The 16,402-nt window shown below is 42.7% G+C and overlaps 1 protein-coding gene across 2 annotated transcripts in view; it reads left to right on the plus strand.

The window, feature by feature from the left end:
• FNDC3B (fibronectin type III domain containing 3B) overlaps positions 1-16,402 on the plus strand; it is a 449,034-nt gene that overhangs the window by 232,905 nt on the left and 199,727 nt on the right. For both annotated transcript variants that reach the window (XM_019503306.1, XM_019503307.1), the window contains exon 6: positions 1,635-1,973. In XM_019503306.1, the coding sequence (XP_019358851.1) occupies positions 1,635-1,973 (339 nt within the window). The remainder of the gene's footprint in view (positions 1-1,634; positions 1,974-16,402) is intronic.

Raw genomic sequence — 16,402 nt, forward strand, 5'->3', positions numbered from 1 at the left:
AAAAAAATTATCCACTAAAATTTCAGTTATGGGGTGGGGAAGAGCAAGCTTGCTTGCTTGCTTTCTATTTTTTAAAGATAAATGATGTGCCTCAGCCTTTAGGTATAAGTCAGTAGGGTGGTATCCAATCAGATAGGACAGGAACTCTTCTTGTTCCCTTTTCCAAAGGCTGAAGTTGCTTAATAAAAAAGCTAATGTGAAAGCTGCAGTATATTAAATAGGCACTGAGCTACCAGCTGGTGGTACAGTAGATAGTGTATATTTCTGCAACTTTAAGTTAACAGTCAGTTGATTCATGTGTGCAAAAATAACTGTGTTGCCAGTGGCATCATGTGCTTGCAATAAAAGAATTTTTTGAACGTTTTCTTGTACAACATAATAAATTCATGCTTAATACACAGTCCCCAGAATACTTCGCACAATGGGTTCTGCACTGAATACCAACATTAGCAAGAAATAATTACTTTTCATTGTTTTTATTCTAAAAAGCACAACTTCTTTTAAAGTCTTCTGCATCAGCTCTCTCAGATCCCCAATATACCATTGATTGCATTTAGTGTAATCACATTCTTGGAATACTATATATAGACAGCCACTTGATCCTAGCACTTCAATGTGATCATGTTACTAGATAAGGAAAGATAAATGAAAGACACTTCTAAATGAGAAGAAAAAGAAAGGACTAAGCAGCTGAAAGAATTCAACAAGTTCTAATGAAAGTGTGCATGGCAATACCGGCTTAGAAAACAGGTGTTATCACTAGAGCTGGCTGCAGTATTTGGAAGCTTGCAGCCAGGATTTTTTGAAGGAACCTTGACTGAACTTAAAGGAATGCGAGTCATGTCGTGGTTTGTTGGTAGAACTGAGCAAAACTGTATTTTCAGTTCAGTGTTGCTTTGAGCCTGAGTTTGAACCAACTTTAAAAACTCCAAGCATAATACAGGGTTTGAGTGCAACCGCATCGTACAGCAACACAAATGTTGTGGGAATTCCTCACCCTGTCCATTAATTCTTGTATTTAATAAAGTTATCTGAAACTTCATTTTAACAGTAGAAAATACTGCTCTTGGATTTTTTTTTTCTTGTCAACCATGTTTTCTTTTTATCTGTTGCTTTCCATCCTTTAATTCCCATGTTCTTCTGACCTTCTCCTTACTGAAACTGTACTTCAGCCTTTGGGAGTGGCATTTGAGGCCATGGCACAAGGTCTTATCTGTACTAAAGGATTTTGACAGACCTAGCCAGTAACTAACCTTGAATCCACTGCATGGAAACATTTTCTGCCAAAACCAGTGACTTGAAAAGGCTTGCTGTGAATTTGAGTGAAATCTTTTCTTCTGTTTTATTCTACCAGGGACTTGTTGTGAGATCTGAAACCTTAAAGCACTCAGTTTCTATGCAGAAGTCGAATAAAACTTCTGATTGCATAAACCTGAAACAGTAATAGACCAGGCAGGAATATGCAGGTGTTTTATTAACACTGCCAACGAGCAAAATTAAATTTTAAGTTGTGTAGAGACCCAAATGAGACAAATTATTGTGTAAGTCCATTTTGACCTGGCTGAGAAGGTAATACTGTGAATGGCAGACTATTTCTAGTTTTAATTAATTTGGCTGGACCCTTTTTATTTCAGAAATCATACCACTATATGGGATGTCCAGCTACATTACCAGGGAAGATCAGTACAGCAAACCACAGCACAAAAAACTCAAAGACAGACCGATTGACCGTCAGAACCGGCTGAATAGCCCTCCTTCCTCCATTTATAAAACCCACCTGAGCAACTGCACAACTGTATACAATGGTTATGCAAAGAGCCACAATGGAGCAGGCAGTGGAGGAGGAGGTGGTAGTGGTGGAGTAGGAGGTGGAGGTGGAGGAGGTGGTGGTGGAGGAGGAGCAGCACCAGGAGTAAAGAAACCAGAGCGCAGAGCAAGAAGCAGCCCAAAGTCGATTGAACAAGACCCACATGGTAACGTGAAATATGTTTTGGTTCTTATTTTTATCTTTGCATTACATTTTTCAAGCCTTACACAAACCTCTATAGTGTGCAATAAATATGCCAAGAAAACACCCCACCACCCACATGTAAAGACTGTCATTGCAGTGTGAATTTAGATATATATTGTTTGTGTGTTTTTAAGTTGTGATGTGATAGGTTTGCTTTAGAAGAGGAAACTATCCTCTTCCTAGATTTCATGAGCGTCTGCCATGTAGACGCAGCATGGCTGTCTTCTCTTTTGTAGCATGCTGTTTAGATATCTTTTTGACTCTGTCTTTGATTTTGTTTAGCTTATTTAAAAAAAAAAAAAAAAAAGTAGTCTTGGCAACAGTGCATCTGTGTATGTAAATGTATTAGACTTGAGTGCCATATTAGACCATCAAAAATGTTCCGGCATAAACAAATATGCCTCATGTAGAGTGTGGCGCGGACACAATTGCTGTTGAAAAAAGGTTCTAGGATAAAATGCTTCATCTTGGCCAATTTAAGGGCACCATTTGCTAATCTTCATTCTAGCACTAATTTTTTTCAGCCACTTCTGGAATCCTCCTACTTGGAGATTTTAAGACCAAAACAGGTCATTAGAACATTTACGTCTGACTTGTTTCACAGGCCATTAAACTTCGCACAGTTATATTTAAATCATGCCCAATATCTTGCATTTCTCTAACAGTTATTGCTGAGGGAGGCATCCAGCCTGTTTCCTTCCTTTTTTTTTTTTTTCCTTTCAGTCTGCTAGTTAAACTAAGCAAGTATGTTTATCAATAAACATCCTGGTAACCAAGTGAACATGCAGTATTAATAATCTATAGAACGGCAGCTCTGATTGCCATGCAGAGTCATCAATACAGTGCATGTGGCTGTGTATCTTATATAAAATACATGTATATTCCCTGTATTGTGTGTATATAAGAGATGCTTCAGAAAGTAATGGCAATTTCAGAATAAAAGTGTTTTGTGTGCAGTGAGTGGAGAAACTACAAAGCAACGGAGAACGCTAATGGTGACTGTTTGAATGTACCCATTGTTTATAACTGTGTAGAGCAAAAGAACATTGCATCCAGAATTGTTTTTACTCTCTGAAACACCCTCGTACTTGCACTTGGCTAAATATTCATAGCTCTCATTTATGCCGAAGATATGGAAACTATGGGATTGTATTAAATGAAGAACATGGGTTGGTCCAGAATAATAGAAGGGGAGAGAGCTAGAGGTATTTCAGCAGTTATAGCTGGGGACATTGGTGATTTAGGGCTTTTTTTTTCTTTTTTTTTTTAAGGCAGGAAATTTAAAATAAAAGTTCTCACTGAAGCAATGGCACTCTGTTGTCTTAGAGGAAAACCTAATAACAACAACAGAGTGTGGTAACAGAGCAAAAACTGGACAATACTTATCTGCCATTGGAACTGAGAAGAGAGTTTCATTTGTGCCAGGGATCTGTTTTACTGTGTTCGTGATACTAGGCTATATGTAGTTATGAATTACTCTGTGTATTGACCAAGGGCAACTGCTCCATTATTTAGCTTCTGTTTGCCTTTTCTTTTCTGGGTGAGATCATCTTAATATTCTCGGAAAGACTTTAGAGCACGGTATTTGTTGCTTGGTTTCATTAACACCTATCAGTCAGAGGAGAACTGACTGATTACAGCCTGGTTTTCCTCTTAGTGCCTCTAAATTTAAATTATGCTTTTGCTGATAGGTTTATGGTGCCTCTAATTGTCAGTAAAATAATACTGATAGTTAGATATAGTTTTTGCAGCTAACTCTGATGTCAAATGACTGTTTGTCATCTCAGAAATTTGAGATGAGTCTGTATTTGGACATAGGTCCTGGAATAGAAGGTAGTGTTAGCATTTAGACTGCAACAAACTGTTAATGGACTGAAATGCTGTTTTGGAGGCTGAATTTTACACTAACTGTAAATAATCAGCTGTTTTTCTACACAGCATGTGGCGTAGCCATGGGTCTTTGGAGGACAGAGGGTGGTCTTTGTGTTCTGCATATGAAGTTGCTTGATTATTTTGTTACACGAGTTGAGATGGTTTCTTGATGGGCTTTTTGGTTGGAGTATTATGCATGTGCTGTATTTGAAGATTAAAAGTTCAAAGCTTCCCCCACTGCCCCAAATAAGCATGTTGGCATAAATCAAAATACATAAGTAACATTTACTCAGGTTTATATATGCCATGTAAAAAATTAGAAATGTGTTAACTTTTCTTGGCCTGGGTCAGTTGGTTGGTTGATTGTTTATTTGTTTTCTTAGCTTAGTTATTGGGTAAACTGAGACCATTGCATTTAAGTTCAATTTTCAGATTTCTCTTTATACAAGAAAAAAGTTCATGCACAAGCTTCAGCTAGTCTGGCTTTACTAGTGTCTTGGAATGGGTAATACCTCAAGGATTCTTATTTGAAGATTATTATTTTAATGAAAAATGCATCCAGAATACCTGAGAGAAACCTGAGGGAGATTTAGCTTGAAATGGAGGGAGTTTTGGATTATGTCCTCCTGTTTGCTTTGGTTTCCCTTCTCCAACCCTGCCTACGATGATCCTTTCTCGTCCTAAATTTAAATTATTGCCACCACTCACTGACTTGCTCTGCTTCCTGGGAAACAGGTGCTGTGTGAACAGCAATGAAAACTGTCACAGACATTTTAATTCTGCTTTGAAGCCGTTTGCTGGTCGGCAGAAGCAGCACGTGCTGTCGGGACTCGAAGGGGATTGCTTTCAAGAGAGGGAAGCAACAGAACCAGAAATTGGTCTAGATCAAGGCGTCAGAGCTTGCAGATGGGGAATGTGGGGAGTAGCAGATGGATCCCTAGTGAGGGACACTTCTGTGTCAGGTTTATAGCCGTTGCTTAGTGGTGGCTTGTGCATTAGGTTGGCAGCATATGGAAAGATTTTCTTATAGAACTTCTGGTCTTGGAGCCTGATTTGCACACCATGCTGTTCATAAATTTTCCATTGAAGCCAATGGTCACTCCATGTGCTGAATGGCTGCCAGACTACCCCCTTAATTTTGTACAGCTGTCTTCAACAGAAATGGAAAAGAAACTTTTCTGCTGCTATTATTGCAGAACAACACATTCAGTACTTCATGATACTGGGCTGGCAAAGTAAAATCACATGTCATAGACACTACTTCATATGGACTATCTCAAATTGATAACTACTGTAGTTGTTGCTGACAAGGCAGGAACATTATTACCGCAGAGTGCTGTAAGTTTCCAGGGAAGATCTTCAAGAGGAATGGGAAAATTCCAGCCCTTCCCCAGTTCTGCTGCCAACCTCCCTGCAAAGCAAGTATTGGAGTAACTAATACAATACTTATGCTGAACTGTCAGTATTAGAGGCTTAGGAGTCTGAGCATACACTAGATATTGCTCTCTATTGTGACCACTATGTTGCTAGATTCAACGGGCATAAAAAAAAAAAGACCCCAAATGGTGGAAAAATAAAAAGAGGGGATGCTAGAAGACATCCAGGATCTGTTTTGTTTCTAAGGAAAACATAATTAGTTTCTACCCCTCCAATTTTTTTACTAGCTATCTTTTGGCTCAGGAAATATCTGAAGTACTTCTTAAATTAGACACACACGCGCGATCGCGTGCGCGCGCGCACACACACACACACACACAGACACGCGCGCATCTGAAGTACTTCTTAAATTAGACACACACACACACACACACACACACACACACACACACACACACACACACGGTACGTGCAAGTGTCACACCCCGCTGTGCTCTGTGTTCTGTTAGCCCTTCAGTTTTACCATAACACAATTATTCCTCCTACACAAATTTGTAGACTCTGTACAGCTTATGAAACAGCACACCTGTGTTGTCCTTACAGTGGTTTCCTTTGTTTCCATGGCGGTGACTAACATTAATATAGGCTGTAGCATGCCATGGCTGTAGACAAAAGCCTTTCTTTCATCTTGTTTTGGAATGGTTTTCTCTGTCCGTTGACTTCAACAGATGGTTTCAGTGTCTTGTTTTTTTTAAATGAGAGAATTGAAAAGTTTTCAGGTTCTTGGAAGGAGACAGATCTTCAGAAATGAATATGAAGACCTCTGTGTTAATTAGCTTACTATTTTATTGGGGGCCATGCAAAATGGGGCTGTTTGTGAAAAAGAAGGGTCTCAGAAAGCTGCCTTGGTATAGGTATGCTGCTATTGTGTTAGGAAACTGTAGCACGGCCAGTGGGAATTACACGCTTTTTGCCAAAGTTGTTGAGAAATGGACCTTTCTCTGAGAGTTTTTTTGATATGTCCCGTCTGCACTAGTCATCACAGGGCCTCTTCCCAGTACAGTTGCCTCTTTCTGCTTCTGAAGGTCTGTGCTGCTTCAGACCTGCTGAGGAGCATGAGCACACTTGAAATGCCAAGAAAACTCGTGAAGTCAGGACCGTGGAATGTCCACTCTCCGCCAAGGGCTGTCTTCAAACGTGGAAATGGCCCAAATGATGGAGCACCACGTGGAGCCTTCCACCAAAGTGTGTGTGTGTTGGTGGGGAGGGGGAGGGAAACCTTGGCAGGAGACCATGTAGATAATAAATATTGTTCTTCAGCAACTCCTCCCACTACCTCCACACCAACCCGATAAAGCAAACCACCACCTAACATTGTGAACTTGCATACCGTGCCCATTCCCAACAGCAGCTGCTCAGGAGTGAGTCTGAGATTCACTTGGGGTTAACACCATGGACCAAATGCCACTTGTGCACTACAAAAAGGGAAGGAAAAACAACCCCACAGAACTCAGAGTCTATTTTTCCACAGGGAGTAGAAACTGCTCAGCTCATGGTAGCACTTTCTGGGGAGTCTGGACAACAAAAAAGTGTGTGCATGTGCACACCTACCCACCCCCTTCAGTTGGGTGATCTGGCAAGAGATGCAGAAGGACAGTCATGGAGGCCTTAGAATGAGTCGCAATGAACAGAGTCCCAAATTGGGTTCTTTATTTGAACTTTTGTAAAAGAAACCCCTCTAATTTCAGTCGTTGTTTCATGTCTAGAGGCACTGTACTTCAGCTTGAGTTGTTGGGAGTCACTTGTCAATAATACTGCAAACATGATCTTTCTCAGTAGTTAATGAGAGTTAAAAGTAAACTGGAAACAGGATCTAGTAGTTCTTAATTGACTAATGTGAACTAACTTGGTGTCTAAAGCAGTGGTTCTCAGCTGGGGTGCTGCAAACTGCAGAAAGGTGTGCCAGTCCGCATTTCAGGATACAGGCAGATCTTCTGGTTCTGCTGCAGCTCTTCCTGCTTTGGCTATGACATGCCTCCTGAAAACAGAGGTGTGTGGCACAGCTCACCTGAGGGCAGTGGCATCTGTCTCCAGGCTGCTGTCACTAGAATAAAACTGCCCTGCACACCTTGACTTTTTGGAGCCAAACTGGGAAGAGCTGCAACAGAAGCAGTGTGCCTGCCTGGGTAACATAAGGCAGGCAGGCACCGTGTTCCATGGCAGCCACTTCTTAGTGCAGCCTTGATCAGCCTTCTGAAAGAAGCATAGGGCGATTTTCCCTCGGCTCGTTGCACCTTTTTGTAGGAGACCCCTTGCAGCGTCAGACTGGGAAGGGCTGTGGGAAGAGCACGTGCTGCTGCCGCAGCCACTTCCCGATCTGTCTGTGCAGGAGGCGTGTGGCACAGGTACACCTGGCTGTGGCACCGAGTGTGCGGCATACCCCTTCCATCCTCCCAGGGGCCTTGTGTCCTGCCCGTTCCCTACTTTCCCAGTCTCTCGGCACCCTCCATACTTTGTCCCTGCTGATCAGGCATGCCTGGACTCTATCCCTTATAGCTCCAGGGCTTAATATTAATAACATACCAATTAATAATGGAATTGTAATGTTTAGATTGATATTCATAATATATTTAGGTTTTTTTTAATGGACTGCTGCTAAATTCTGAAAAGCTTTGGAGGGGGTGCCTTGAGTCTAAAAAAGCTTGAGAACCACCGTACAAAAGTAAAACAGGTAGCCAGAAGTAGATAGTGGCAGGATGCCTGTGTGTGACCGGCCAAACATTTGATTGGGAGACCTCTGTAATTTTGGGTGAAGACAGCAAATCCTGGAAAAAAAATACAAAGCATTTAACACACAAGAAGAATACTTCTCAGTCATGACATAGCAAATATTTGCTAGTCTTTGATTTTGTAGAAGTCAGGCAGAAACGTATAAGCTTAGGTAAGAGAAGCTTTTTAAAAAAGAAGTACCATGGATCATAGGTTTCTATACACCAACTTGCTGAGCTACAAATGTGCTGTGTTATTGCTGTTGTAGATTAGGCCCACAGTTCTGTTGATGTGCATATGAAGTGGTAGCTGGCAGGCTCTTTTTGGATATTCAAAGCAATCTGGTAAGCCAGCGTCTGTGATGTGATTTTGGCAGGCATGTTGCTGTCACTTAAACAGCAACAGTCTTGTTGCCACACTGGCTGCCAAGGAATGGTGCTTTAGGATCCCTATACATAACTGGTGCAGAAATTCACAGGTGCTGGATTTTGAATGTTTCTGCCGTTGTGAGCTGGAACAACACTGTTTAAGACCCATGCTGCAGTCTGTGAAATAACAGTCATTTTCTTTGAGGGAGCTGGCTTCTGGAGAGCACTGTGGTGTTCTACATTTGGAATTCAAGTTGGATTTTTTTTTTTTTTTTGCCTGCTCCTTCTCAGTTCAGATCCTGGGTTGCTCACATTTTGGGCTGTCGGCAGGTCCATGTTAAGACTTTTGCCTTGCATGGCACCGCATGTGTGCTGTACAGTGTATACTGACTTCTACAAAGGGCACCCTGTGCAAATGTTATTCTAGTGCAGGGGTGGGCAATTATTTCAGCTGGAGGGTTGCTTAATGAGTATTTTGGTGAGCTGTGGAGGGCCACAAGGGTAGCCCTGCCACTTAACAGGTGCCTCACCCCTAGTCATCATCATGGGACCAGAAGTCCCCTAACCCACAAACTTGGCCACTGGAAGTCCCTCCCCTTGCCCCCAGAAGTACTCCTGGGGGGAGGGGGAGGGTTGCCATCTTGGAACCAAAAAAACCCCAAATCAAAGTCAAACATCTGCTATAACATTTTATTTTAAAAAATATTTTTGTCATGATTTGTTTGCGTAGTGTATATTGAGATGATTGCATAATAGCTCAAAATGTAATGTCTTACACTTGTATATGGTGCGCTGAATGTGGGTGTGTGTGGGTGTATGGCGGGGTGTGTGGGGGGTATGGCTGTGTGTTTGGAGGGTGTAGGGTATCTTGCAGGGTGTGGGAGGGTTGTGGGGGCAGGGTGTGAGTTTGTGGGGTGTGAGGAAGGGTAGGGGGATGTGGGGACCCCCCTCACGTTTCCACCCTCCTACCCCTGCAGACTGTACAGGCGTTGCCACCTGGCAGCACAGCTCTAGCCAGTTCCAGGAGCTGCATGTGGCAGCTAGGAGCAGAGCTAGGCTGCCCCCACCCCTTATGCGGGGCTTCCTGTGGTGCACGTGCAGCTTCTGGCACTTGCGCCACTGGGGGGAAGCCTCACGTGATGGAGCTGTTTGCTTGGCCTCACTCCTTGCCACCATGTGCAGCTGCTGGGACTGTCAGAAGTGGAGGGGAGCCCTGTCCACAGCTTCCTGGCGCGGTCCCGGTGTGTGTCACGTGGTGTCAGGGAGCAGGGCCAGGCCGCTGACTCCATCACTCAGGGCTTCTCCCCGGTGGCATGCAAGTGCCAGGAACTACATGTGCACCTCAGGGAGCCCCGCATGATAGAGGAAGGCCAGCCTGGCTCCATTTCTTGCTGCCATGTGCAGTTCCTGGAACTAGCTGGAGCTTTGGGCTGCTAGGCAGCAGTGCCTGCATGGCCATGAGGACCTCAAAGGCCCACCGTGTGCTGCTGCCACCAGCAGCAGGGGGGAGTGTATGGGGCGAGTCCCCACACCCCCTCACCCTCTCTCTCACCTTGCCCACCTGGGCTCTGTGCTCCCACCATCCCCAACTCCATGCTCCTGCCCAGCTGAAGTTGCCTCTGCTACTTCACTACGTACTGCCCAGAATGAGCACTGCAGTAGGGACAGGAGGAGCTGCAGGAGGCCAGGGAAGTTGAGCAGTAGAGGTGTGCGAAACAGACTGCATTCGATTCAGATTCGGCCCAAATTGGGGACGGTGATTCGATTCCTTGATTTAGATCACTGTCTGTGATTTGGTTTGGCTGAATCTGAATCTGAAGATTCAACGCCGATTCGGAGAATCAACAATTAGTACATGGACGCAGCTTTAAATGGGTTTTTTACATACCTCGAGGTACCAGGCACAGCTCGTGAATACTGTGATGCTGGGGCAGATGGAGCATCCCACAGGAGCATGGGGGGCTGCCTGCGTGCTCAACAGCAAACCTGGAAGTGGGCCAGAAGTGCTTCTGGTCCACTGCTGGGTCCATAAGGACGTGCATCAGGGATCCCCCCTGCACCCTCCCAGCTCAGCTGTCGGCCACGGGATGTCTCTGAGTGCCCCCCGCCCGGACCCAGGAGGCACCAGTTGCCAAGCCGGGATGGGGAGGGGGGGACCCCTGTGCGCTCCCTGGCTGACCCAGAAGTGGGTCGGAAGTGCTTCTGGTCCACTTCCGGGTTTGCAGCTGGGCACACTGGGGACCACCCCTGCGCTCTTGTGGGACACTCCATGCGCCCCAGCATCGCAACATTCACAAGCTGCCTGCTACCTAGAGGTAAGTAGAAAAAACTTTTAAAGCTGTGTCTACATCCAAATCACTGAATTTTTATACATCTCTCTGAATCAATTTGGAGAGATTAAAGGATCTCCTGATTTGATTCAGATTTGGAGATTCCACCACCCAATTGGGCCGAATCTCCACGGAATCAAATCAGGGACCAAAGCTTCGCACAGCCCTACTGAGCAGGTCCCCCAGCGGCTGCAGCAGTGGCAGCAGCAGCCCTGCCTGGAAGCTGTGAGTGCTGGCTGGGCTGGGGCCTTTCCGCACATGAGGGTGGGAGCAACGCGCACAGGCTGAGTGGGGTACAATTAATTGGCGGGTGCCTGTGGTCCAGATGAAATTGCCCCATGGGCTGGATTGGACCCACAGGCCATATTTTGCCCACACCTGCTCAAGCGCATGTTTCATTGGAGAAGCAAAGTTATGTAGTGAATTGGGTTCATGAGTTTTGTTCCTGCCTCTGCTACTGCCTGTGGGTGAACCTGAATTGAATGCACTCTGTTTCACACACCTCTACTGCTCAGCTTCCCTGGCCTCCTGCAGAATTAAAAGCAAAATTAAAGTATGAGACATTAAAGAACAGGAGAGGACAATGATGCTGTCTCTTTACATCCGAGTCAGGACTGTCACTGTGCATCTGTAGCCAGTATGTGCTACCAGAATACTATAACTATCAAAGGATGGTTAAGGGGAAGAATACAATATGCTATGCAAGAACAGGGCTTTTTATTTGATTTTACTGGAAAAAAAGTGAAACAAATCACTGGATCTGAGATTTCCACGATATTGATACACAAATCTTTAAATTATGCATTGATGTGAGCAGTATAACTCGGCGAGTGGTTGGAAAAACCTTCCCCCTATCAAAACCTGATTGTTGCTTCCCGATACTAAAAGAAAGGACTTTCGAAAGAACTGATTCAGGACTGGTGGAAGGGATGGCTTGTAGCAGTAAAGTATGTGTGCGCGCGCGCACTCGCTCGTGTGTGAGAAAAGTAAAAGAAATGGTGAGAGTCTTTGTGGAAAATCTTATAATTTGATAGGAGTGAAGCCACTGGTTTCTTTCAAAGTGATATCCTTAGTTCAGGAAAGCATGTGATTATGGAAGCTCTTTTTAAAGTGGGGTTATTTTCCTGAATCTGAGTTTAAATAATTCTGTAGAAACTACCATAAAATTCCATATTAAAACTATGGCCACGATATCATTTCTGCAGGGTGCTATTTTTCCCCCTTTAAAAAAAAAAAAAAAAAAAAAAAAAAAAGCAGCATTATCTAGATAAATTGATGTAACTTTTCCAAAAGGGAGATTTTTAATAACAATTTAGTGCCCCAAATGTGCTACATTCTGTACAGCCCTACAAAGTACACTATAACTTCTACAGTTAATTTATTGTACTAATATTGCCCCCTGCATTTTTTCTATTAACAGTATATAAGCTGGGTAGTATCCTGTATTCTATACATGTGTTATCTTTTATATCATGATGGTGTCTTGAGGGTGGGAGGGAAGGACCCAATCCTAACCTAAAAATGTTTAAATCAGCACGAGGTCAGTTGACCAGCTGACAGATTGGAACTGAAGAGAAAGAAGACCATACTAATGAGAATCGCTTTGTTTTGGGGAGCAGGCCGTCTTTTAAGCATATCTCTTAATGGTTTTGTTAGTATGTATTTTAAAATGCATTGAATTTAAATGATAAGCTTCTCCTTGTGTACCCAGTTTGGTGATGTTGCTTGAACTAAAATACTGATGAGAGTACATCATTGAGGTTTGTTTGGCTTTTTTTTAATAGTTGCGAGTCTTGTGAGAAATAACAACAGATCTGAGTTTTGTTATGTACAACACATACCTAAAAATTTCAGCTATATTGACTTTTTTCTTGTGATTTGGTTTTTTGGCTACATTGAAATGAACAGCAGACACATGCTGGTGCTGGGCTTAAAATTATCATTAATATGAACCTTCAGAGACATGCCATGTTACAGCTTGGTGATGGAAATGTGGGTATGCACAACAGATGCCAGAGGATTTTTTTTAATATGCACCTGAAAATCTCTCTTAATCCTGTCCCATTACTATGATTTTCAAGGTAGTTATGACCTTTATTAAACATGACAGGCTACATTGCTGTTCATACTTTGTTGGTATGTTAAGAATCTGTCAGTGCTTCTAGTATAAAACCTATGTCAGGCTGTCCTGGTGGCAGAGATCTGTGATGCACTGTGATCCTTCTGCATTTGCCAGCAGGGAAATAAAAATTGCCATATGGGAGTACAATTGCATAGCTAAAGACCGATGCTAAATTGTTTCCTCCTAGTCTCTTATGAACAGCAGATGCAAAGGGCAAAATCATGTTATTATGGTAGAAAGCATTGCTTGTTGGGACAGAGAAGTACGTCGTTTATGCTGGGAGTTGGTCTTCTCCGTTTTCAGGGAAGGTAAGATGATTGATTACTTTAATATGTACAGAATGCTGAAAATACAAAAGGCTTGTGTTAGATTGAGTACCGCTTTGCATGAAAAAATGTTATTAGGCAGGTGTTTGTAGGGTCTTTGATTTTTCAAACGCTGGAAGAACTTTTAACAGAACCTTACTATGTATATAAATATGTATGAGGGACTGGCAGGGGAAATCCTGCTCCGTTCTCAGCCCTCTGTAATTTATAGTCTGTATCAATCTGTGTTAACACCGCTCCTCCCTCCCCCAGTTCCCTCTTGGTCTTGGAGAGCAGTGATCTGATAGGCTGTGAGAAGTTGCATGCATAGTGGACAGTGTGGGAACCTAACCTGATTACAAGGTTTATAATGTGTTTATATCATTGCTAATAAAACAATCAATTTCTGCTCAGATTTGATGCAACTATAAGCCAAATAGATCTGTAATAGCAGGCTTCTTTTTCCTTAAGATTTTAAGACACTAATGTAGCCAAAAATAAACACCTACAGCGAGTAAAGTAGAAACCAGGAAATGGAATTCTTGCAGACGTCCGCCTCCGCTACCCGGCTGGGAACTGGAACTGGAAGCCAGGTCAAAGAAACTTGTTTTGGGGAGTAGGGGGGCAGTGTTGTAAGCCTGAGATGGTTTAAAAGACACCTGGTTTAGATAAGCTATTGCCTGGATAGTTCTGTTTCTAGCATCTCGTTATACAATTTTCTGTTTAGACGTACCAGGCAGGCAAACTTGGCCCTAGCAGCTACCATGGGAGTAATGAATACAGCAGCAAAATTACTGGGGATACCACTCTACTAACTTTGTGCTGTAAGCCGGTGGTATCTTGTAAATAGCATTGATTATATTCTGATATGGGGGTGGAGGAAAAAAAACTGGGTGAGATTATAGTTGATTTAGTAGTTTAAAGTGTACCTGTAAACAATGAATAGATCAGTAGACTTTCTATTCCATCATCAGACATGCATGCACACATACCATTGATGGAATATATTTGTGCCTTAGTAGTTAAAGTACAGTATATGTGTAGACAGTGAATAGATCAGTAGATTTTCTATTCAGTCATTAGACATGCATGCACACGTACTATTGATAAAATATATTCATACCTAATTGTTTCAGTTACTTATTAAATGAGGTGGTAGTTTTCAAATTTTTCTTTCTGCCTTACTACTAGCTATGTACAAATAATATCTGTGCAAGAGATTGCAGGGTAATGTTTTCAAAAACACACAAATGATGCAAGAGCCTAAGTCTTTATTTTTTAAAGTAAAAGTCAATGGGACTTAAGCTTTTCAGCTTCTTAAAATGTTACGTGAGACAGATTGCTAAAAGCTTCATTCTAGTCTCAACAGTCGTTTTTCCACACCAAGGTTTTGCATCTTAGATTTGTGCACATAAAGTTGTTTCACCCATGCAACAACTGATCTTTACCTCCTTGTTACTCGTGAGCTTTGCATACACCCACATTTTTCCACGTGCACGATGTAGAAACTATATACATAAAACCCATTCTTTTGTAAAATTAGCACAGGTATAAAGTTTGCTTTTGAGAAAATGTTTGTTCTGCAAACACAGAGGATTCATTTGAAAATACTAGGGCAAACTCTTACTTCAGCATTAAAATAGTGTGCTTAAGACAGTTTCCATATCCTTAGAAAAATGTCACAGGAAACTGCACTTTTTTCATTTTTGGTGGCTGCTGAAAAGTACACCAGGCCAACTGAAGGAGGATAAAGTTAAATGCAGAAGTGGGTGAGCTGCTTTGCCTCAAAGAAGAAAAAGTAACTGCATCTCACAGTTTTCATGCATTGACCTAAAGTGGCATTTGTTTGAGGACTGAACTGTATGCAGTGATTCTCACCAGCAAGTTAAGAACGTACCATAGCCTGGAAGAGAGAGACTAACCTTTTTCCAGTTCAAAAGTGAAAAAAGTATCAATCAAATAGAATGCACACACGAATGAAACTGCAAATATTTTAAAACTCTTAAGTCAATGTTTTGATCACAACGTGGTCCAGTACTGCGCTTCTGTTATAGACACAAGTCCCTTGCAAGTGGCGTTATCTTCTGGGTCCCATGTACTTCTAAGCTCACTGGTCTGGATAGAATCTAATCACTTTTTTTCTTGTACTCTAGGGCAAAATTGGACATGATTACTGCCTAATGTACATTGGAGGCTACAGTGAAAAATAAGTAGGCAGCTTGGTACAGGCATCTCACTCTCACTACTTTTTAAACGTGGCAGCTGGGAATTTTAGAAATCATAAATTTGTTTCTGTAAAAAGAAAACGTTTATATTTGTTAGGAAATCGAGCTTGGACATGCGAGGGAAATGAAGGACTGAAGCGAGGAAGGCAGATGGCAAGCAAACTTCCTCCAATTCATCTTTCTCTGCTCTTCCAATCCTGAATCCAAACTTCCCAGTCGCATTGGATTGTGAAAGGTTTTCTGGTATTTTTTGGCAAATCTACATGCAAGCAAATCTGGTCTTAAAGTGAGGTGCTGCTGCTGTTGTAGATTTGTACACAGTTTCACATCCTAATGTCCTTGTAACTAGTCAGGCTTTAATGACGTGTGGGATTCATAAGAAATTCTGACAAGTTTTTCTTTAAACAACTTCAAGTATTAAGGGAGACTAAACTCCTGTGTTGTAATACATAAGAGCTTAACAGAAGAGGAGTTTCCCCTGCCCCCAGTCAGTTGTGTACCATTTAAGCACTGAGGCAAATGCCATGACAAGAACAAAATTATGTTCGCTTGGCTAGGGGCCTACTAATGAGAACTATATGTCTGTTGCAGCAACATAGATGGGCAAAATATTATATCCAATAGTATGTTAATGCCCTTTGAATATATTTCCTTCTATAAAATAATGATGCATGGGATTCATAAGAGATTCTGACATGTTTTTCTTTAAACAACTTCAAGTTTTAAGGGAGACTAAATTCCTGTGTTGGAGGTGATCCTCCCCCTCTCTGCAGCACTGGTCAGGCCGCAGCTGGAGTACTGCGTCCTGTTCTGGGCGCCGCACTTCAAGAGGGATGTGGACAGCATGGAGAGGGTCCAGAGGAGGGCCACTCGCATGATCAGGGGGCAGCAGGGGAGGCCCTATGAGGAGAGGCTGCAGGACCTGAACCTGTTCAGCCTCCACAAGAGAAGGCTGAGGGGGGATCTAGTGGCCTGTTACAAACTAGTCAGGGGGGACCAGCAGGCATTGGGAGAGTCCCTGTT

The sequence above is a fragment of the Gavialis gangeticus genome, unplaced genomic scaffold (genome assembly GCF_001723915.1).
Source record: "Gavialis gangeticus isolate Ggan-Ray unplaced genomic scaffold, GavGan_comp1, whole genome shotgun sequence".
NCBI lineage: Eukaryota > Metazoa > Chordata > Crocodylia > Gavialidae > Gavialis > Gavialis gangeticus.